General features: G+C 52.9%; 5 protein-coding genes across 5 annotated transcripts; 3 read left to right on the top strand and 2 right to left on the bottom strand.

Moving 5' to 3' along the window:
- Nucleotides 1-1,517: 1,517 nt before the first annotated feature.
- B0H65DRAFT_420470 (uncharacterized protein) lies at nt 1,518-4,083 on the top strand (the record flags this gene model as incomplete). Its single annotated transcript, XM_062824279.1, has 2 exons — nt 1,518-3,756; nt 4,019-4,083. The coding sequence occupies 2 exons, from the start codon at nt 1,518-1,520 to the stop codon at nt 4,081-4,083; spliced, it is 2,304 nt and encodes a 767-aa protein (XP_062683990.1).
- A 2,377-nt stretch (nt 4,084-6,460) lies between these two features.
- Nucleotides 6,461-10,280, top strand: B0H65DRAFT_96306 (uncharacterized protein). The gene has a single exon (XM_062831618.1). The coding sequence runs from the start codon at nt 6,602-6,604 to the stop codon at nt 9,977-9,979; it is 3,378 nt and encodes a 1,125-aa protein (XP_062683989.1). The 5' UTR covers nt 6,461-6,601; the 3' UTR covers nt 9,980-10,280.
- Nucleotides 10,281-12,873: 2,593 nt separating this feature from the next.
- Nucleotides 12,874-14,766, top strand: B0H65DRAFT_96251 (uncharacterized protein). The gene is made up of 2 exons (XM_062831617.1): nt 12,874-13,934; nt 14,005-14,766. Exons 1-2 carry the CDS (start codon nt 13,132-13,134, stop codon nt 14,648-14,650), a joined length of 1,449 nt encoding a protein of 482 aa, XP_062683988.1. The 5' UTR covers nt 12,874-13,131; the 3' UTR covers nt 14,651-14,766.
- Nucleotides 14,767-16,477: 1,711 nt separating this feature from the next.
- Nucleotides 16,478-20,272, bottom strand: B0H65DRAFT_455602 (glycoside hydrolase superfamily). The gene is made up of 3 exons (XM_062826243.1): nt 19,104-20,272; nt 18,059-19,052; nt 16,478-18,005 (listed from the first exon to the last, which is right to left on the bottom strand). The coding sequence occupies exons 1-3, from the start codon at nt 19,917-19,919 to the stop codon at nt 16,723-16,725; spliced, it is 3,093 nt and encodes a 1,030-aa protein (XP_062683987.1). The 5' UTR covers nt 19,920-20,272; the 3' UTR covers nt 16,478-16,722.
- Nucleotides 20,273-21,193: 921 nt separating this feature from the next.
- Nucleotides 21,194-22,540, bottom strand: B0H65DRAFT_545793 (uncharacterized protein; the record flags this gene model as incomplete). Its single annotated transcript, XM_062829405.1, has 2 exons — nt 21,194-21,884; nt 21,966-22,540. The coding sequence occupies 2 exons, from the start codon at nt 22,538-22,540 to the stop codon at nt 21,194-21,196; spliced, it is 1,266 nt and encodes a 421-aa protein (XP_062683986.1).
- Between the last annotated feature and the right edge of the window lie 576 nt (nt 22,541-23,116).

Raw genomic sequence — 23,116 nt, 5'->3', positions numbered from 1 at the left:
TGTTTCCTTGAGATAAGAAAGTCGAATTTGGATAGGAAGTAATAGTCGTAAGGAATGTTTTGATGCTAATTTGTTGAAGCCTTATTATTTTCTTTAATGAGAATTTATTACTCCGTTTAAAGGGTAGAAAATAAAAAAGTTTATTGTATCCTTCTATAATCTTTATAATATTCTTAGTATGGTGTATTTTTTCTTTTAGTTTCTTTTATATTTTGGTTGTGACTATAGGTCTTTCAATCTATTGTAACGGCCTGTCTTGCTAGTAGTGTAGACCTTATGTATTCCTACTAAGCCGTCTAAGGTCTCGGTAGTGAAGAAATGACCGTAGCCTAAAACTATAATGGGGGTTTCATTAAGATCGATCTCTTCGCAAGTCTTGAATTCCAGTAGGTCGACCCGGTCGTCTTTGCGGGAGCAGCACACCTGGCAATAATCCTGCGGACACTCTTCCCCACACAGACTTGGACACTGGTGGCCACATGTAAGACGACGGGTACAACGTTCATCACACGGCAGCCGATCGCAAGGCGCTGCACAAGGCATTGTGCATGACCCTTGATGTTGGCATGAGTGAAAATGGCATCATTTTCATCGTTTTCCTTTACCATTCAATATCCTCTCTCCGCTTCATATCCCCATGCCTCCGGCTCTCCAAATTCCCATTCTCTTAATTCTTCCTCAATCCAACCTGGTTAAACCCAGCCTCCACCGCCGACCTCCCCTCGCTTCCCAACCTCTACCGCATCACTGGCAACGCTCACTACCAGAGGGGAGTCTCTGTATATCGGGCGTGCTGGGAATTGCTGATTGTGTGGAAAATAGATGGGCAAAGAAGACGGTAAACAACAAATGCTGGTTATTGAAAGAAGAGTTAGAGAGAGTAAACAAAGACCCACTATTTATGGACCCAGACATTGGCGCGATAGACCACGTGATCACGCGGAAGACTACTGTTCTAAGCGCCAAGCTTTTCAGCCCTTTTTTTGAAACCGGAGTGGGCTCGAAACCGAACAGGCCTTAAGCACTATCTGCCGCCCTATCTTCAGTCATTAATGGATTCGACTACCTTGCAATGAGCGTTTGGGCTAGAACGTTCATTGGCGGGCATTAGATTTTACCGAGCGACGAATAGTCATTTCAACTTCAGCTCATCATCTACGAGCGCTCAGCTTTTGAATGACAAGGTGAGCCACCCAAGACTTTGAGGCGTCTTGTCTCAGACCCTCTGCGCCATTCAACAAACACCATCGCGCATTCCGTCCTTCACTTTGATCCTTGAATATCGATTGTATATCGAGCTTTGGCCTTGATCTCATCACTGGGAACCAAGCTAACAACCATGGAAACCAGGGGTCGAATCCGGCCATTCTTGGTCTAGGAATTTGCTTTTGTGGCGCTGTTGCCCCACTAAAATTTCAACACTGGCATTTGCAGTGTTCGGCCACTTCACTTTGACTTACCCAGACACTCACTCTGTCTCTAGTTTCAAACATCATATATCGATCCCCCAACCCAGAATGAGCGCTCCGGGTTCGCCGTCCAGCCGCAAAAGGCCTGCCGATGATGAATCGGATGCCTCGGGTGTCAAAAAGGCCCGGGTGGAAAATCCCGAGGCTGCCTCCAACACGCCGGCTGATGAGTTCGAGGAGGGTGAGATAGGAGATTCTCCTTCTGGATCTGAAGCGGCGTCGACCAAGGACAACGAGGCTGAGAGTACGCCAGCGCATGGTGGTTGGAACCGCGGCGTTAGCAACGGCCTGCGGACATCCTTCATATCACTGAGTACATCAAGCCTGCGCAAAAAGTCGCAAAAGAAGGAAGCCGACCCAGAGCCCACACCAGAGACGGCGTCGGCATCGCCTGTCAAGAAGACCAAAGGCGGAAAGCGTTCAAAGAGTTCATCGCCGACGGACCAAAAGGTCCTGGATGGCTGGCTCGCCCTTCCTCCCCATCAGCCCTTCGATTTCAGGTCACGACCGAGATACCCAGAGTCGTGGCAGATGCGTTTTGTGGATTTCTGTGAGACTCTTATCAGGCACAATATCCGGTGGCCCGAGACAAAGATGGACGAGGCTCAGGTCAACAAGATGAACAATCCCGATCTCTTGTACAGGGCTTGGGTGCAGTGGCTGCAGGACCACGCGGACCAGAAAGGCTGCTCTATAGATCAGGTGGCTGCGGGATCCAAGCTGGCTTCAGCGCAAAAGCTGTCCAGAGAAAGCCTCGGACAGATAATCTCTGAAGCACTCAACGGCGAGCCTGAGGGACCAAAGACACGGGCTAAAAATAAAGAGCCAAAGAAGACAAACTGGACCCAATTCACTCTCCAACGTACCAGATTCGAGAATCTGACAATGCCACCGTTGGTCCCCAAGTCGGACTTGGATGAGTTGAAGAGGGACAAAGACCTTTGGAAGACCAGATTCCTTCAGTGGTCTCAGGATTTCATCAACCTGAATCGAGACCTTCTGACCGCCGATACCCCGGAGCTCCTGGGCGTTATCTGGACGTCCTGGTGTACCTGGTTCAAACAGATTGTGACAAAGAACAAAACTCCCGTTGGGAAGGACGTTGCTCGGAATTTCTTCCTCGAGAACAACGAGGATGTTGAAGCCGTTTACCGTGGTATCATGGCAGCCAGTCCAAGGCCAGCTTTAGATGAGGCAGAGGAGCCACCAAAATACGAAGAGACAGAAGCTGCCGATGAACCGAGCGAGCGCCCACAAGTGGCAGCCAGAAACGAGGAGCAACAACTATCACAACCCACAACGCCCAGAAACGAAGACGTCGACCTCCACATCCGCCACAAATACTTCTGCGGTCTTGAACACAACCAGCTCTTCTGCATCGAATGCGCCTCCTACTCGCACGACTCCTCGCAATGCCCCCTCCTCACCTGCCGTTGGTGCAACGCCGTCGCCGAGCACCCATCCTACGCCTGCCCGACCCGTCGCCGCTGCACCAAATGCCGCCAGCTCGGGCACGAAGCCGAGTCCTGCACCGAGAAGCTCGCCCTCCCGCGCGACCAGATGGAGTGCGCCATCTGCGGCTCTCGCGACGGACACCTCGAAGAGACCTGCGTCGAGCTCTGGCGCACCTTCAAGCCCGACCCTCTCACTTCCTCCAAGGTCAAAGCGCTACCCATCTACTGCTACTGCTGCGGCAACGCGGGCCACTACGGCGCCGACTGCGGCATGAACATGGCGCGCCCGGAAACGATTACGGTGTGGGAGACGTGGAGCAAGAGCAACGTCGAGCAGCTTTACGTCGATCCGGAATCCGAAAAGATTGCCATTGCGCTGAAACCGATGCCCAAGGGCTCGGTTTTGGCGGCGTACAACGAGGAGGATCCTTATGCGGACTGGGATGCAAACAGCAACGGCGGCAGACCAGATTTCGGACATGGTATTGCGCCGCAGAGACATGTCTTCTTTGAGGACGATGACGAGGATGAGGAAGATGAGGGGTTTATTAGGCCGCCGGTGCAGAAGAATCAGGGTGGACCAGCGCAAGGGAAGATTAACTTTGGTGGCGCTGGTGGTGGTAACCGTGGCGGACGAGGCAAGAATGGAGGAGGTGGTGGTGGTTCCTTCAACCCGCCGCTTCCGCCTGGTCCGCCGCCTGGAAGACTGAGGGAGTTCCAGAGCTACAACCATGGCAGGGGAGGCGATTCTTTTAAGAATGGCGGCGGCGGCGGGGGCGGACGTGGTGGTGGTGGTGGTCGCGGTGGATATGGCGGCGGCCGGAGGGGTAGAGGTGGGAAGCAGTGGGCAAGGGGACATCACTGAACAGGCACGTGGTGTTTCTTGGATGCGGTGATCTTGTCTCATCCTACGAGGCCCAGAATCATCCAGATTTTCATGATGGTTTGGTCAGAGTCGAGCACCGTGGAGTAGCTTGGACGCGGTGATCTTGTTTCACCTCCTAGGTTACGAGGAGTCGGGTTTTCTCGTGGCTTCGGCAGGCCATACGTAAACCCGATAACTTCACTTCCTTGCTCGTACAGCACAGCCATCAGTGTACAATCTTGTCATCAGCGTTTGGAGATACTGTTACAAGCGCATTGGTATCCAGCAAAAATAGATCGGAATAACTCATGTACACGGCAGCTCATGAAGCGAGAGGTTCTATCAAGAGTTTCTCCAAGTCATTATCGTGTGTGAGTCACTGGAAGAAATATCGAAAGAATGTTCGTACCTTCCCGATACGGCGATATCAGTGTCGCGAGCACGGGAGGTGAGACCGAGGTGTGTGTGGAAACGCGGCTGAGTTCCGTGCTCCCGAATTCCTCATCCTCCTAGCAGCCTGGCTTTGATGAACTGTATATATAAAGACACTCCGCCCGCCCACCTTGTCTGCCGGCGCAGCCGTCGGTGAACTTGCACTCTCCCCATAGATGAAACCACCAAAGTCCAACGCACTGAAAGAGCTGTCTAGATTTTCAAGCTTTCCATCACCGCTTTGGTTTGACACTTCCAGCTGTCAGTTAGTTAGCTAACACATGTCTTGGCCGTTTGACATTTCTCTCCCAGGTCCCCTGGGTCCATAGTAGGGGTGACAACTCAGCAAGCCAGCTGGAGAGTGCTAGAGTGCTAGAGTCTCATCATGGAGAGATGTCCGAGGCGGTCCGAGTCCCGATCCGAGCAACCGGCCTCACTTTTGCCTTGTAACGTCTCTTCCTCTGTGCTCTTTCCATTTTCGAATGCCTACAGCTAAAAGCAAGGCGTGCCATACCCTTCTTTATACCTGCCACCACCCACAGCCCTACACAACAATCATGAAAATCTGACATGTGCCTAATCGTGAACGTTTTGGGCGCCAACGTGTACCTGACAACCCTTGCCCTACGACCAGGGACAACCGCGGAGGGAGCGGGGCCGCAAGAAGGGTCCAGTCCCGGACCATCCCGTTTCACGAAACACGCGCCGGAGCGGAACGAAGTCATGAGTCCATTCGACCCCTGGCGCGATGTGATCCTGTCGATCCACGTCAGTTGTCTGGCCCGGACGGAAAATGACCCGCAATCGACGGCTTGGATGTGGAAGGAGGGGAGAGACGGTGGTCTGGATTTGGAAATGTGGAGCTGTCATTGGTTGATGAGGGGTGCTTATCGATAACAGTTTGCACCTTCTTCCAAACAAGAGATGATGGCTGACTATCGCGTAGCTAACAAGAGAAGGTTCGACCACAATAGTGATGTATATTGATTGCTCTTTTCTCGAATAAACGCGAGCACCATAGAGGTAGCCTCTGCAACGTTTCATCCTCATTGATAATAATCACAAATTTCTTTCCTCCACACCATCTTCATGATCGACCGTGATACTTTGAACCCGTTAAGCATCTGCTAAGCATCCAGCTCCTCTTGGCCACGGCAGTCACCGCATCGGCATCCTCCATCGACGTTCGTTTCATTGTTTCAACTTTCCTCTCTTTTCCCCACCACCGACTGCCACCACACCTTTCGCATCTTTTTCGGGCCCCTTTGGATCGAATCGGTTGCCCCTGGTTGCAGCACCATCCCGTTTCTTGGTGAGGTCGACTGGCTGAGAAGTCTCGAGAGGTCAGACAGGCTGCATTGGTGTCATGCGGGGGGCGCGACCTTTATTTAAAAATCCGGTCTGACCACTCACAGTCTTCGGCGCGGCTCGAGAGAAAGACAACGACCAACCAGCAACGACACACCTCACCATCAACCAACGACCATCGTCGAGATCCAGTCCGGTCCAAAGGTCGCGCTCGCAATGGAGTCTACGGAGTCTACGGAGCAAAAGACTGCAAAGCCACAGTCGTCTCAAGTCTTTCTCGAAGCCTCTCACATTCCGTCCCCATCCGTTTTTTTCCCACCCACTTGTTCCTGTCCCGACCGACATTGCATGGTGCAGCCGTCCGAGATGCCGCCCCAGAATTCTTGCAACCATCATCTGTAACCATCTGCAAATGCACGAGAGACGGCACTTTGATTGCAACTGAAAATGAGTCACTGACAGCCATACGATATCCAAGTCGAGACACCAGTCTGCCTTCCTTTGATGCTTGGCATATGCTCAGTATGCGTTTCTGAAGGTATACACAACCTATGGTCTGCCATGTTCTGGATGCAGTAGTTCAAAGGGGGAGACATACCGAGTGGTAGGTCCATGTATGTCGGTCGGTGATGAGGTGTCACCAGTGGGGTATATCTGCTTGTTCGAGTCCTCCTCCACTCTTCTTGGGGGAACAGAAAGTCCTTCTTGTTTCTTCTCTCGCTTTTCGTTGGCTTCATATCCCTTTCTGCTGTACAAGGTTTAGAACCGAAAACGACGTTCACCTCTTCTGACGACATTGGATTCTGAGAGAACCATCGTCGCCAAAGACGAAAACGGATAGAGAGGACTTACACCGGTGGACCACCACCAGCATCTGAGATACCCAAAGCCTCTCTTCCCCTACCCACCTTATCCTTCTTCTTCTTACTTGTCGTTCATCAAATCATATTCTTTTCTTTTCACTTCAAGTTGTATACCATGGGAAAGGTGTGATACCAGAAGACTTAACTCTCAACCATCACATCATATACCCCAAAACATCATCACATCGTCCAAGACATGCAAAAGCAATCATGGCACCTAATACCAACCCACAAGCAGACTTCTACTGCCTGTGGAAAGACGAGACCATCCGCGAGAGACTCTTCGACCTGCTCGACAAGCGCGACCTCTGCGTCGTCCGCGCCACCAACTCCACGCTTTCCTCCCTCCTCACTAGGCGGCTCTTCCTACGAACCCACCTAACCTTCACAGCCAACACCTTTACCAAGCAGACGCGCATCTGCGCCCTCAGTCGAATCGGCCACCACATCGAGCACCTAACCTTCTCCTTCCCCCATTCGGACGCGACCTTCCTCCCACCTTTAATCCACCCAACAACAGGCCGCGAGATCTCCTTCCTCTACCACCCAATCACCTCCATGGCCGCGGCGCTGGTCCGACCGAAATTCACAAACTCCGAACTGGGCCAGATCCTCATGGAGCAGTACCCGCCCTTATTCCACGCGGCTTCCAACGTTCCCTCGTTCATCCACGCCATGCGCCATTTGCCCAACATGCGGCACCTCTCCATCAAAACCCCCGGCCAGGACCCCAACGAGCGGTACCGCAGGGACTGCGTCGACTACGCACTAATCAGCTTGCGCATCTCTCTGGAACGGGCACCGCTCACCAAGCTTTCCAAGCTTTCGCTGTCGGGCGTCCACCCCACGGCCTTCAACTACCTCCGCCACACGCCTGGCTCCGGCTACGGCTCCTCCCCCTCGTCCGAGCGTCGCTGGCGACAGATCCGCAAGCTGTACATCAGCGTTGAAAGCTGGGATTTCTACCACCCTACCTCCCCCGGGCTGGACCACCTGAAGATCATGGATGAATTCATTCGCTGGTTTGCTCCACGATTGGAAAAGCTTAGTTTCACTTGGGATGGACACCGGAAAGGACCGTGCCCTATTGCGCTGGGTGAAGATCCCCTTTTCGCGCCAGCTGGAGGGAAGAAGCAGCAAAAGAAACTGTTCAACGAGTTAACAGACTCCATGAGCCCGCTACCTGAAAGGCCGAGACGAAGAGAGATGAATATGCCTCGTCTTAAGTATTTGTCGGTGCGAAATGCGACGATGAACGCTAGCCAGGTTAACGGGCTCGTGAAGAGGCACATGAGGACGGTGAGGGAGTTCCAGTTTGAGGAGGTCTTGCTTGTCGGAGAAGGGACGTGGGACGAGGCGCTCAAGCCACTGTTTGATGAGGCGGAGCGGAGGGCCAAGGGCGGAAAGAAGGGGGATGTTTGGTGTAGGCGGTCGATTAGTGGGAGTGTTGAGAGCGGAAGTGTGATGAGGCAGGGTCAGCGAAGGCAGGTGAGCGGGTTGTCGAGCACGACGGATGGGTGTGAGACGCTGTTGACGGAGTCGTTGGCTGCTACGGCGATGACGAGGGAGTTGTTGAATGTGGATTTGGAGACGGTGTTGTTTAATGGAGGTGGCTTGGAAGATGGGGTGGATGCGCTGGAGGTGGGAGTGCAAGAGTGGGCGAGGGGGGTGACGGCTGCTGCTGTTGCGAGTGGTATGACTACTAATACCGTCATCCACGATGGTGGAGGAGCCAACAAACGTGGAAGCGGTACGATTACGACGATTCACGAAGAGGGTGAGGAGGAAGTCGATGTTGCTGATCTGCAAATGGGCACCAACATGTCTGTCAGCACGAGAATCAAGAAGCAGCGTCTCCGTAAGAAGAGCTCTGGGAAGCACCATCGCGGAGATGACAGCATCACTGAGGGAGAGGATGCCGATGAGTCGCGTCGCCGGGACCGCGAGCGCCGTGAACGTGCCAGCGACGATGAGCGCAGGCACCGCAGCAGTGAGAAGGAGAAGGATAAGGGACGCCACAGCCGAAGCAAGACCAAGCACTCCCGTCGTGACGAGTCTAGCGATCGTCACCGTTCTCGTTCACCTTCGCGCTCCCGCCATAGTTCTCGTTCTCCTTCGCGCTCTCGCCAAGGCAAGCACCATCGTCATCACCGCCGGGAGTACCCGGAGGACGACAAGGTCACGACTCTTCCGACCTTACCAGAACTCAAGACCATGTCTGAAGTCAACGGCGCCGATGATGAAGACCTACCTCAGCCTCCTCAACCCAAGAACGCTCCCTACACGCCACCACAACTTATTACCCAGCGACTCCCACCGTCACCTCCCCAATCTGCCGGTGGTGCGTCCAACAAAGACAAAGCATTGCCCCCACCACCACCAGGCTATTCCTCGCCCACCCCTCCCCGCTCTCCTCCCCGGATGACCAAGCAAGATCACCGCCCCTCTCCTCGTCCATCTTTGGACACTCCTCAGGCTGCCCGGCTCAACATCACCGCCCCCATACTCAATGCCAACCCCTTCCCCGCCGTCCTCTCGCCAACCGTCTACGACCCCTCCTCCAAAACCGGCCCCCTTCTCGGCATCAGCGGACCACAAAACGCCCGTGGCGGCGCCGTCGGTACCCTCCTATTCCGCGACTCCACTTCCTCCAACCCCGATGGTCCCTCCCTCTTCGCCGATCTCGACGCTCACGTGGAATCCGAGCAAGATCGGGCCGCCGCCCTCAAAAAGGCCAGGGAACAGGTCCTCGAGAAACTCAGCAAGGAATTCGCCCACGGGCCCTACGGCACTCCCTCCACCATTGAATCCATCGACCATCCTCAACCTCAACCTCAACCTCAACCGGCGCGTCCCCAACCGCCCAAGCGCTCCAACTCTCACTCGATCAAATCACAAATCCCGAACCCGTTCCCCCTGAAGCGCGCCAACTCGCATAACCACCACCACACCGGCACTTCCAGTGGTCACAGACGCCAACACTCCGGCCACCACGGGCACGACTCACTAGCAGTCATGGCCGCCCTCAACTCCTCCCGCTCGAGACCAGGCGCTGCTGAGTCGGCCCCCACCTCCGCTGTAACTGGTGATCGTGACCACGAGGACATGCTAGCTTTTAGCATCCCTTACCACGACCACCACGCTGATTGCGGGGTTACTTGCGCTCCGCCTACCTTGCCTCCTCCTCATCACCATAACAGCGCCACTTCCTCTTCCCTTGGCTTCGGAGCAAGACTTAAAGAAGGGCTGTTTGGTATCGTTAGGGCGGGGACGCCAGGTTTTTCGAGGAATGGTACTCCTGGGCCCTCTAGAACCGGGACCCCTGGGATTTCTTCTATGGCCGGGACCGAGACGGTGTTGCATCGTGGGAGGAGGAGTGAAGATGATGCAGGAAGAAGACAAAGGGAGAGGGAGGTGAGAGAAAGGAGGGAAGAGCGGAGGGATGATCAAAGGGACCACTGCTACAAGTATGGACACGGAAGTATCGAGAGCAGTGCTAGTGGTCATAGTCGAGGGACTACTGGCACCGGGAGTGCCTATGTCCCGTTGATGACCAGTCAGAGTGTTTTGGGGTATAAGGGAAGCTGAAGTGTTGAGCGCTTCAGAGAGATGGAAAAAGGGAAGCATAGAAAGGTCCTACAACCGACTGGTCGGTCACACAAGAGCATGAAATAGTATAGAGCATTGTTGGAAACGGGCAACGGATAGATGGATGGGGGCAACGGCTGCATACAAGTACACGGATGGTTATGGGCTTGGTTGGGACGGTGATGACGATGATGATTTCATGATGATGTTATGAAAAATGATGTTTATGAAACGAAGTAACGAGTTTTCTTTTTCCTTGGTTTTAGCTTGTACAGTTTATATAGCTCGAGCTCGATGCTTGATGTAATGGAGGAGGTGCTTGTTTTCTTAACTGATGCTTGCTTGCTTGGTTACTTCTTGTGCATGTGCTTGACCATTTCGAGCGTTGCCTCATTTTCTGCCTGGGAAATAGATGACATATTGACTGCTTGCATTACCGCCCGAGAAGTCAGAAGACAACAATCAACTGCACAATGGGGAAGGCACGAACGGATGAAGTGGTACAAGGTGGTGTAACTCGCTCTCCGAATCGTCATGAGAATTCTGCAGGTGGGACCCGAAGTGCCATTTGCCCCTGCCTTTTCCCTCGCGAACGACAAGGCCGTCAGTCGTACCGATCTATCAAGGTTCTCACATCATCTAGTCTTGACAAGGCTTCGTCGCCTCATATGCCGGGACAGTATTTCCATGTTCCTCACATCAAAATGACGCTCAAGTCCAAGTTCGACAGTGAGAACACCATCAACAGATTGCGTCGACATTTCCAGATCTGTCCTTCGTCACATCTTTACAGCCAGACTTGCGCACACAGCTTTTCGAAACTAATCGTCAAGTCCACATGTCTTCCTACCAATTCCCCGTTCGTTTGCTCTCCGTCACACGGCGAACTGAATATCTCTGCACTTTGGCCAGTACCGCAGCAATATTGGACACAACTTGCCATCGCGGATTAGGCAACCTCTTTAAGCGAGCGCGCACGAACATGGAGGCGACTTTGCCAAGTTGCCTCCAGCCCACTACTAGCTAGGCAAGAGTCACGTTATTGTCATACCAACCAAGCTAACCAAGGCAACCTCGCCGTCAACATAGTTACCTACTTTGGAAATCTCGGCCTGATCCCCGGATGGCTGACCGAAAGCACGTGGATTAGGAATTGCTGACTGACTACCTATGTGACCGCGGGATGGCCCGAATACCTGTCTAAGCTGCCTGGATCGTCACCGGGATCTTACCACACCATCATCCCCTTCCGTGAACCGCGGAGGCACTGCAAGACAAGACGCGTCACGTCGGCGGCGACGTCCCTTAGAAGACAAGACACAGGCCGTAACTACGCAAGTGCGCCACTGCCCATGCCTTTCACGACTAATCACACCCCGTTACGACTTTCATACCGAGATCAAGTTCACGTCGGTACATCTCATTCATCCTCGCGGCCGCCCAGTCTCACTAATATCACTCCGTGATTTCAGTGACTCACCCCGGTGTGAGCTTCAGTACGGCGCAGTGTCTATACGGCCAAGCTGGGCAACGCGGCTTACCATTAGTAGAACACTGTCACTTGGTCAGTCTCGCACCAGTTACCATCTCCAGGCATGTGATGCCTCGAGTTGTTGGTTGGGTCAATTTCTTCCCCCCTCCTTGGCGACGGCCGGATGTGACGTCCATTCGGTAGCCGACTAACCCTTTCCCTCTACATCCAAGGGTACGAGTAACAGCAGAGCCACACTCATCTGTAACATGTTTGGCATCTGATGACGACTGGCGTTGAGGGACGTGTGTCTTCGTACGTACGTCCAAGGAGGCTCCGAGCAAGTGCTCACTACGTCCCAGCCCTCGACAAATCCCGTGCGATCAACCAGGTTCCTAGGCTGGTATTGACAAGCGGGTTGTTGACGATCAGGCACCAGCAGACATTTTCCAATCCACTAACGTCTGATTGTCTGGACGAGAAGCAACTCCAACCGCTCCGCACTTCGGTGTCTAAACAGGAGGCCGGTCAAGACACACTCGGCCTTGGGCATACAATGGAATATCTCGCCTTATACCGACATTAGCTTGGTCTGGTTTTCAGGTCGCCGTCCTCACATTGCAGATCACTTGTTTGGGATACATTGGCAGTCACCTATCCGACTGGACCAGAGAGACGATTCATTGCTGAAAATGAGGCTGATGTCGCAGGACAGCGTCGTGGCCATCGTGGAAGCCACGGTCTACGTTTGGGCCATGCATTGCGAAGGCGAACTGGGCAGCGACCTAATGGAAAACTCGGGACATATTGGGATTGGATATTGCAGCCTTGCGCCATGGGCTGTCAACCTGGCATGGCCATTGAGATGTCGCGTCGTTAATCTCAGCCATGGACGATGGTGCGTGATACCCTGGTGAGTCACTTCCGTGATGAGGCGCGCGACGTGGAAGCGAAAGGTTCACGGCTGCCTCCAAAAGTCTTGTCTGGATTGTTACCTGGGCAGCATTCGGGTATCGACTCACTTCCGTGGCCTCCTCATCAAAGACTGAAAGAGATATATCTAGAAGGTTGCGCTGTCATCATGGTGAGCATCATGAAGTCATGTTCGTTGTTGTTCAGAGCAAGCTGGAAAGTACTAGCTGCACTAACAATTAACAGACACTGAGTCACGTGGGAGGCCTCTTTTAGCATTCAGCCCCAAATCTCTCAGCTGTCCAACAGCTGTCGGATACCACGTTTCCACGTGTCGTGCGTCAGCGGGCCGGAACCGAGCCACAACACCCGACCCCTCCGAAATTGTGACAGCGCCCACTCGGACGTCGAAATTCACAACCTGAAGCAAATTCTACCTGCCTGAGGTATCAACCTCGGTCGCCTGTCCAACCAGCGCCAATATTGACATTGATACAGTATCAACAGATAGGGGTGTAAGAGAAGGTGCACCGCCGACCGCGGGAGGCAAGGTCAATATCCGGATTCGATTATACACTGGCCCGTTAAAGTCTGTGAGAGTTCACAAATATCGACAAGTTTCGACATCTTTGCCATCAGCATCTCACCACCCTGACTTACAAGGAAGAAGCCGATACCGTCTGGGCGCAGGCAACCGCATAACTCCAACGCCTTACCCCGGCCGTGTTCAAGTTCACCGTCGCGCACGGTGAAACTTTCAGTCAACGACATGAGTATCGTTTACGGCGAAGAACGGGAATTATTCCAGGACGAGAATTACCCGGATATTGACGACCACATCACTCACGATTCTCATGAACAACACCATTCAGAAACACCACATGATACTCAGCAACAACAACTGGAGCATCCCCTCCATGACTCTCACCCACAAGCTCATAACGCCCACCAAACCCACGAATCTCATGAACCCCACCACTCTCACGACTCCAATAACCATCAAGAACTCACTGAGCAGCACCATGGCTCACCCGACACTGATCGCTTCACAAACGCGAATGATGTCGTTGTGAGCGATCTCTCAAGCGACTTGGTGGAAGTTGCCCGAGCCACATGCAACGCGCATGCAGCAGCCGCCGCCGCAGGGGCCGCATTCGGCGCCGTTCAGAGTACGGATCCGCGACTCAATAACTACCTCACTGCCTCGGCCCCGGAACCTGAACCTCAGCCGGCACCGGTATCGGTAGACGTACCAGTTTCGATCTCACTGACCGTTCAAGCTTCCCTGCCTATTCAGCTGGCGCAACCATTGGAACAGCAGCAGCCTCTTAGAGTACACCCACAGCTGGCCCCAGAACTGCGGCAGCAGCTACAACCCTTGACACCAGCCGCTCCGTCGCCGCCTTCACATCCTCAGGAGCAGTCGCCGACTACGCCAGCACCATCGGGGAGAATCAAACCTATCCCTAAACCAGTTCGTCAGGCTACGAAGAATGCCGAGGGAAAGTTTGTCTGTATGTGGCCTGGGTGCGCGGAGGATGTCAAGGAGTTTGGCCGCAAATGCGAGTGGAAGTAAGTCCCCTTCCTTTATCCCCTTCCCCTTCCTGAAGAAACATAATTAACAAACAACCCCTTCAAACAGTAAACACATGGACAAGCACGACCGTCCATACAAGTGCGGCGCCGTAGGCTGCGAGAAGCTACCAGGCTTCACCTACTCGGGCGGCCTCCTGCGTCACGAGCGCGAAGTACACGGCAAGCACGGCGGCCCAAAAAACCCTTTGCATTGTCCACACGAAAGCTGCAAGCGCGCCACCGGCAAGGGGTTCTCCCGCCTAGAGAACCTAAACGAGCATCTCCGGCGGGTCCACACCCACAACGCGGATGGTACTACAAACGGGATAGTAGGGATGATGATATCAAACGGCGGCGGCCTCAATGTCGGCGACGAGTCCGACGAGGCCACCAGTGACGACACGTCGCTCGGCGGCGGACAAGCACAAGCACAAGCAGCAGGGCCAGGTCCAGGTCCATCCCAGCTTTTATTAAAGCGAAAGCGGCGTCGTGATGAGGACGGCGTTGGCGGCGGTGAGACGTCGGAGTTACGAGAGGAGATTAAGCGGCTAAGACAGGAGAACGAGGAGTTAAGAGAGCAGGTGCAGAAGAATACACAGCAGACGACTCTGCTGGTGCAAAAGCTACAGGCACTCACGGAAGCAATGTCGCCGAGGAATAATATGGCGCCGACGACGGCTCAGATGGCGGCGGCGGCGGCGTCGTCGTATTAGGAAGGCGATCAGTCGAATGCCGCCGATCGAGGAGATGGGCTTGGTGCCAGGGGGGATGTCGTACAAGGGGAGCCTGGATCCCATCTTGACGCAGGATTCCCCGGGGTTGCAAATCCAGAGGATATAGAACAGGAGAGGATGACACTTAAGACTCGTCTCCAGATCCTTCTTTTGCAGGCCATCGGCGCGGGGGAGTCATTTGACTCTGGTTCGAACCTCCCTGAGAGTTAAGATGCCGTGCCCGTGCCCGCACCCGCAGCCAGAGCAATCTCCTTACCCCCCTTCCTTCCTTTCTTTTTATTTTTTTTATTTGCTTTCTACACCCATCCATCAATCTTCGCATTCTTCTTCTTCCCTTCGTGCTCTCAGCAATCTGTATTTCTTTGTCTTTTTTCTTTTTTTCTGCATTTCAGGTGTTGAGGGCTGTGGCATTTTCAACGATTCGCGTTAGTAGAGCATTCATACACAACACACACATTGGCTTTGGCGTTTCATCATGTATCGTGGAAGAGCCTAGAGTTTTTTTTTTTTTTTTTTTTTTTTTTTTTTTCCTTCTGTTACACTGGATGGAGGCTTATTTTGCGTCGTTTACCTACAAAGCATGATTCACATTACGCATGATACCCATGAAAGATAGACCCTGTAGAGTGGGTTTGTTTGTTTGTTGTACGATTTGGTTTGGTTTGTGCGATAAAGAGGCGCTGTGCTTTCACCGTTTGAGAATATGAGATGAAAGGGAGGAACGCCTCTAGTGTATACATATGGGGCGAGGAGGTCTGAAGTAGGTTAAGGGGCTCGGGACTCGGGAAAGGGCCTCGTAGAGATTGTATATTTAGAGTAGTGTCAATCATCAGAATAATCCACATCTTATACTAAACAGTTTGCTTGCTCTTAGGTTTGACGTGAACCCTGTCAGTAACCCGAACCGGTATTGAGGCTACCCATTGGAAGGTACCTACCTAACCTCAATGTCATCCATCCGGTTCCGCTCGACGACTCTTTCGACAACACAACTCTTTTTCTTCTCACTTCAAGGGAACCTCTACCCTCCTCTGTCCTCCAGCTACCCTGCGCCTGCATTGGCGTAGGCGCAATGGATGGGTGGATGGATGGGGCTTTGTCTTTGGGCGTGCAGTGAGTGTGGTTATGTCATTGAGACTTGACAGCGGTCGGTCGTAAATAAGGTTCTCAAGTTTGAAAGAAAAAGAAAAAAAAAGTCACACCTTGTTGTTAACCATGTTGTTCGTCAGCTGCATTCACAATTTCACAGACATACAGAGCCCTATGGGCACTCACTCGTTATCCACCATCACCATCACCACCAGTATTATCTTTTTCAAAACCGCATCATACCAAGGTATAAACCGACAATTTGAAATCTCCCCCTGATCAAGTAAGTCTCTTTGATCAATCAACAAATCAAATAGCAAGTAAGGGGGACATGTCTACTATGTATGTTGACCGAAGATCATCAACGCAGCAGCGACCTCGAAGGTTGCCGGCCAGACAGATAGCCCAGGGTTAGGGTTCGTTCGCTTACAATTCAACCGTAACCGCCCTTTATAAGACCGAAATTTGTCACTTCTCAAACGGTTACAGCCCGGGACGCAACCAACGGTTTATACCTTTCTCTTATCCCCTTTGTGTCTGTCGTGCGCCCTGCGGCCTAACGTCCGTTACGCGGTGTCTTCTGCTCAAAGAGGTGAGATGGTATAAGCCGCGAGTACGCCTCCGGACTGTAACTTTTGAATTTCTTTTTTTTGTTCTTTTTTGTCTATGTGATGCTAAAAGAGTGAGTGAGGAGTGAACGATGGATGCGTGGCATTGAGGCCTACAGTTTTGATGGCACGTTGGCGGAGGTGGTTGCATGTGCGCAGCGTGTGCAACATGAATGGGTGATTTGACGAATCAGAACTGGGAGAAGAGAAGGGGAGAGTAACCGGATGAGGAATAGCGGGGTGCGCTAGATGATGGGTTCGAGTCTTGTTCTTGTCGTTGAACTGTCTCTTTTTTTGCATGCGAAGTTATCGATATCTTTTCGCTGAATCCATCCCGATATTAACCACCAGCACCTACCCTACGTGATATCTGATGTCTTGGAACTTCACATACGCCAATCTTTCAGCAGTCCACCCCGGCTGCAAATACTTCCCATCAAATCTGCTCTCAAAAGACGATTCCACCGCGTACCTCGTCACCAACTCAACATCGACCTTTGCCCCCTCCTCCGTCTGCGCCCAAACCGCGAGACCGATAACATTCTCCCCTCCATGATTGAGTACGCCCGCCGGCACGGGAAATACGTTTTCGGAAGCAATAGAAGGGTAATACCTCCCGTACTGATACCCGTTGACATACAAGAACGCGCGATAGTTCAAGTTGGAAGTGTCAACGGGCGTGAACTTGAATGCGAATGATGCGTCTAGCCCTTTGGGGGCGTCGAGAGGCAGGGAAGTACGGTAGAAGCGGACAGTTGGGCCGGTGAAGCCTTGCGCTGGGGAGGTTGATGTGTTGGACCAGTTGGAGTCGTCGAAGCCTGGGAGGTGCCAGCCGAGACGCTCGGCGGTGAGGCCGCCTTCGTTGTAGTGAGTGCGGATGGGGTCGAGTGTGCTGCGGTTGGTATCGGAGCCGCCTGCTGTTCCGGCTAACTTCCAGAGTGTGAACTTGGGGGGAGGGCTGGAGCTGGAGCTCAGAAGGGTGACGTTGAGGATGCCGCGCGGGTTGAGGGCTGCGGAGAGCTGGTCGTGGCCTGTGTCATCGTTCATCACGAAGAGGACATTGGTTTGGTTGGTGAAAATGGTTGCGTTGGCAAATGACAGGGTTGCGTTGCTGGCGGTCACTGTTGGGTCACCTGTATAAGAGCCCAGGAATTGGCCGTTGAGGAAGGCGGACCAGCTGTGAGCGGTTCCTCCTTGGATATTGAGGTAGACGCCTGTAGCTGCCGCCTCGCCAGAGAAATGGCCGCGCCAAAGCTTGATGCCTGTGTGGAAGCCGTACTCGTCTGAGAAGAGGTAAGGCACGGTACCCTTGGTGGCACTGGGTGTTGTGGTGTGGTTGGCGATGACCCAGGCCGGACCATTGTCAGAGTAACCCACGGCTTTCTCAGGAAGACTATCTTGAGATTTCCATGATCCAAACTTCGGGACCGAGAACTTCACCGGAGCCTGAAGGGATGCCTTGAGTGTACCGTACTTGGTCTTTGTAGTTTGGAGTTGCTTGCCGTTCCACTTTATGGTTGAGACGCGGTTTGATGTAAACACCTCAATATCGGTTGCGTTGTTAGAGTCTCCAGTGACGGAGATGGTGTTCCCTTGCACGCTTGCTGACCGAACAAGGTGTGGCCCAACGACAATGGCTATGCTCTGTTAGAAAACTGACATTTGCTGAAGAAAAAAAATGTGAACTCACCAGTCTTATCCACAGGCACCTTTGGATCCTTGGTCAAAGCAGGAACCCAAGTCTGGTAGGCAGTCTCACGATCGACAAGCATAACCCTAACATCGTTATCGAAATCCAACACAGTCGCACCCTCATGCTGGGTAAAACCAACCACCACACCCTTATCCCGTTTGTCAAAGACGGCTGTCTGACCTCTGCTGCTGGAGGCTAGCGTACCCTTCTTGGCACCCTTGAGATAGAACTCCCCGGAGATACCAACGGGAGTCCACAAAACCAGTGTTGTCTTTCCATCAATGACACTGTAGGTCAAGACCTCCGTCGTTGCGTAGTAAAGGCTGTGCTTGCCAAAGTGAAAGTCGGCAACAAAGATTTTGCCTTCATGGCCAACGAGCTTGGGACACGGCGCGACTCTTGGGACGTAGAAACTTCCCACGCTGGTGGTCACGTTGATAGCAAAGGTCTCCTCAGAGGAAGAAGATGTCGTGGCATGACGAAGAACATAGAACCGAGCATCAGTTTTGGGGTTTCTGAGCTCGGTGGTAAAGATGTTTGTGTTGTTGGTGTAGTTGGTGCCGGTACCGAGACGGTCCGTGTAGGCAAGCTCATCAGCAGCACGAATGAACAGACCCAGGTTCTTAATCTCGTAGTATTTACTGCCAATGTTACGATCCTCGGAGATAGCAGCACCGTAATCGTAGCTGCTACCCAGGAAGGGAGCCGCCAGCCACCCCCAGTTCGTGCCACCGTAAATCATGTAGAGGTTTAGGATTGTAATGCGCTGGGCAATGTTGTCGCGGTAATAGAAGTTGACAAATTCGGTGCCGGTTCGTTCTGCGCATCCGCCCGCTGGGCTAAGCCAGGGGCTCATGGCTCCTCCCTGGAACTCGGGCATGAAGGACGGCTGGTTCGGGGATACGAGTTGGAAATGGTCGTGGTAGTTGGAGACGGCGAACGGCAAGATGTTGTTTCCGCATTCTTCTGTAACGCAGGACCAGCATTGCGGCTGGAATAGTTAGCGAGTCATAGGAGAGGATTGACGAAATTGATTACTTACATAGCTGTCTAGGCCGTAGATATCCACATCTCCTCCAGCGCCAACAGTGTCATAGTCCTTCGACCACGGACGTCCATTCGCATTAGGAGCATTGTGTACACTAGGCACCACAATACCATTCTCGATAGCGTTCTCCTTCAACTTCTCCATGTAAGACACGGCCTTCGGATTGGGTATCTTGACCTCCACATTCTTCCACTGCTCGCCGTATTCATTCTCGAGCTGGTACATGATGACTGTACCACCCTCGGTGAGTTGGAATGGCTTGACAAGCTTTGCCATGCCCGTCTGGTACGGAGTCCAAGCTTCGGTAAAGGCCGACCCATTAGAGCGCAACTCTCCATAGGCACCTGTGGTAGACCAAAGCGCCATTCCTCCAGCGTTCAACTCGCCATTGATATATGGCCCGGGTCGTACAAGAACGTAGAGGCCGACTTCCTTGGCCATCTCGAAGAAGCGGGTCAGGTTGTGCGCGCCGGTGTCGAAATCAACTTGGTCCGGAGTAGGGGCATGGAAGCCCCAGTGGGTGTAGATGGAGATCATGCGCATGCCCATGGCCTTGACTTTCTGTAGGACGTCTTCCCATAGTTCAGGAACGGGCAGTCGGAACGGATGCATCTCGCCACCAAAGAGGAACAGGCGTTCGCCATTGATGATGATGCTGTAGTGGTCCCATTGGATCTGGTTTTGGAGGTCGTTGCCCTGAATAGGCCAAGCTGAGGATGTGTCAGAAGCTCCTAGCACGTACTGAAGACCTGACGATAGTAGCAAGAGGGCGCAGGCGGGGGACCCGAGGGCCCTGTTGACGAAGCGCATTGTAACTACCTTCTTGGCTGTCGTGTTTCCAAGCTGTTGAAGAGTTGCGGTCTTCCCCGGAAATTGGGGCCCCGAGCTATATTTGAGGACTCGGAAAGTTCCATCTGATGATGATCACTAGCCCCGGAGGGTCTCTTTCGAGGTGATCCCATCATGGTTCTTGGCTTTCGGATTGGTTTCCGTCGATTCGGAGTGTTTCCTGTGGATAGAGTGGCCGCGAGGTCGGGAGCGTCGCATTGAGGTGATTCGCGATGGCCATTGTCGAATGGTATTGTTGCGCTTGTAGCAGAGTCGCGGTTGAAGAGGAGACACCCAAGTTTGGTTCTGCAATATGCAAACGGAGAGAAATTGATTTGGGGAATTAATTATTATTCCACTGCTCATGACGTTGGTCCTTCTCGAAATGGGATCGTGGGGTAGCATCGCTTCCCCGAACGGTGATCGGCGTTGGTCAGTGAACTTTGCCGAGGATATTTCCACCCGCTTTTTGTTTTTCTTTTAACTTTTCCTTTCCTTTTCTTCTGTGTTTCGATGATAAAGTCATTCCATGAGCACAATTATTGAAGCGTAGCATCCGGGAATTCCTTCTTTCCTCTTAACAAATGTGGTCCACATCGACCTCCAAATTTCCCCTCCTTTCCCTCACCGTCCCAAGTTCTCCCTCGGTCAGCTTTCGCCCGAACACCGAGCTCCCTTTTGTTTACTTTTGTTGTCTTCTTCGTCAAGAGTTTTTTTCTTTCTTTCCTGGTTAGCCTTTTGACTGGACCGGCGTCTTTTCAGATATAGCACACACCAAAGACGCGTAGATTTACCAGCCAACTTTTCATTCTGCGTTGTCCAACTACCTACTCAACACCCAAATAGGTGTAAAAAGAAATCTTGACAAATCCAGCGGCTCCCAAACAAGAACCGAGGAGGGTATCTAGCACTAAATGCCGTATGAACTACCGTGTATGTGATCCGTAAATGCTCGCGCAAGACATGCTAGATGGGAAGAAAGGAAAAAGAAGCAGAAACAGAAAACATTTTCATGACACATGAGACCTCCCGTTCTTCAAACGCTCCATCACCACGTTGTGGTCGTTCCTCCAAAAACTTTTGTGCTCTTGCACGTCGTAACGTCGTAATCCAACTCGTCTTCGCCGTTTTTGTTTTGCCCACTTGAGCCTTCATCGCAGCAACAGAGAGCACGGCTCTTTTCTGGCCTTGTCCCGACATCAATGCCACCGTCTTAAGCTGTGAAAGGACCTTCACCACCCCTTTCTCTCAGCAACTCAGATCAGAGCAGGCGTAAGAGCCCGGTCACGGCTCTCGATCCTTTCGAGCCTCTCGCTCCTTGCATCATTGTCCTGTTCCCGCTGCTGTTGCTCGGACTGCTGCTGCTGACCCTCTTCCTCTTGATGGGCTTCCGGCTGCACTTCCAACAAGTCTTCCGTCTGCCCCTTCTGCTGCTCTTGCTCCTCCCCACCCTGACCCTCTGGGAGCTGCTCTTGCTCTGGTTCCTGACGGTCATTGTCCTCACCCTCAGGCTCATCCCTATAACTCCTCGTCTCCACATTTTCCACCTCCGCGTCCTCATCAGCATCAGGTTCATCCCTATACCTCTCCACCGCCACCACGCCCTCTCCAAGATGGCTCACACTCTCCAAGTCATCATTCCTCACGAAGAGTCTCGCCGTCGCATCATCATCCACATCACCCGCTCCAACCACATCCACCACCGTTCGGCGTTGCTGACGGTTGGACCACCACTTGGGCGCCTTAAAGGTCGGCCGAAGGCTGAGGTTCCTAGGCCGCGAGACGAAATCGTACCAAGGGATCTTCGGTCGAGAGGCTGGGCGCAGGCGGCTGTTGCAGTTGGGGCAGTCGGGCGGAAGGGTGTGCCAGGCGGCGTATTGGATTAGCGGGTAGAGGGCTAAACCGATGGCGAAGCCGCGGAGGGCGAGGTAGGTGTGGATTAGACTTCTCAGAGGGGAGAGGGGGGATGTTAGTTTTGTGTGTTCAGGAGTATGACAGGGAGCTCAGAATAAGGGTGGAACAACTTACAAGCTTGCCAACAAAGGAATTGTAGCGTAAGCAGCCAACATAGCCAGCTTGCCGCCCAAGACGGGGTTGGTGATCCCCGTCCGGCCCTTTTGCGTGTTGATCCAGGTAAAGACTAGAACAACCATGATCCCCGCAGCGAGGATACTGTCGACGAAGAAGATGAAGATGGTGTGAGCGTAGAGAGGGGTCTTCTTCTCCTCCGCCTCTTCCTCCCATGCGGGTGTCTGCTCCGCTTGGGATCTTTCCGATGCCGGATATTCTGGCTCTTCCGCTCCTCCTTCGATGAGTGGTTCCCTCGAGCTGATTCCAGCCTCGTCTCCATTCCTGACGGACTCGAGATCATTGTCTTCCTCAGCATGTCCGATACTCCGACGGTTGTTTTGCTTGCGCTTGCTGCGGCGGCGATAGGTCAAGAGCAACACCGAGTAGCCAGCGGAGAGGGTCATGGGAGCGAGGCCAACGGCCGGTATGGGGTTGTGTGAGAGAACGCCATGAGTGATACACAGTGGGAGGGAGGGGATGAAGGTTATTGCAGTAAGGATGCGCAACAGAGGTTGCGTGTCGCTGTCGCTCATGGTGATGGCGGCGCTCCAACACCAAGTGACAAGATCACGGGAAGAAACAAAAAGTGCAATGAGGTAAGCACCTGCGCCGGGGGAACTTGCGAGTTCCTGAATAATCAAGCTTCTATTCAGAGAAGGGAAACAGCTATGAATGAGTGAGAGAGTAAGGAAAAAAAAAAAAAACGCAGAAGCTGAAAACGAGCAGAGACGACGAGAAGAGGGGTTGAGCATGTGGTGTTCGTTGGCACCTGTCGAGCTAGTGTTAGTTGGTGTTAGTGTCGTCGGTGGTTGCCTTATCAGCCCTCGACCCTGGACGTTGCAGTGGAGCTATCGCTGGCCGCTAGGGTGCTCATAGCGCTCCACAGTGGGGACCATTGTCACGTCATTGGACCCGTACTGCGAAGGCGGGGGTCTAGCGAATAGCAAATTGACTGTCAATTGACTATTGGGGGGTCGTAAACGTTGGTAATTTTTTCAAGTGTGTAGTGGCTGTTCGAAATTTTTCAAACATTTACTGAAATAAACATTAGAATGTATCCAAACGTTAGAATGGGTAAACGTTTAAGCTGTTAAGCGTTGGAACCTTAC

This window comes from Neurospora tetraspora (assembly GCF_033439725.1).
Source record: "Neurospora tetraspora strain CBS 560.94 chromosome Unknown B0H65scaffold_2, whole genome shotgun sequence".
NCBI lineage: Eukaryota > Fungi > Ascomycota > Sordariomycetes > Sordariales > Sordariaceae > Neurospora > Neurospora tetraspora.
The sequence above is the reverse complement of the archived record's forward strand: the minus strand, read 5'-3'. Positions and strand labels throughout refer to the sequence as shown.

Excerpts from the sequence above, each read along its gene's own strand:
- B0H65DRAFT_96306 (XM_062831618.1), top strand. The coding sequence starts at position 6,602 with ATGGCACCTAATACCAACCCACAAGCAGACTTCTACTGCCTGTGGAAA.
- B0H65DRAFT_96251 (XM_062831617.1), top strand. The coding sequence starts at position 13,132 with ATGAGTATCGTTTACGGCGAAGAACGGGAATTATTCCAGGACGAGAAT. Across the intron at positions 13,935-14,004 it reads GGCCGCAAATGCGAGTGGAA|TAAACACATGGACAAGCACG; the intron begins GTAAGTCCCCTT and ends CCCTTCAAACAG.
- B0H65DRAFT_455602 (XM_062826243.1), bottom strand. The coding sequence starts at position 19,919 with ATGCGCTTCGTCAACAGGGCCCTCGGGTCCCCCGCCTGCGCCCTCTTG. Across the intron at positions 19,053-19,103 it reads TCTACGGCCTAGACAGCTAT|CCGCAATGCTGGTCCTGCGT; the intron begins GTAAGTAATCAA and ends TAACTATTCCAG. Across the intron at positions 18,006-18,058 it reads GGTGCCTGTGGATAAGACTG|CCATTGTCGTTGGGCCACAC; the intron begins GTGAGTTCACAT and ends AACAGAGCATAG.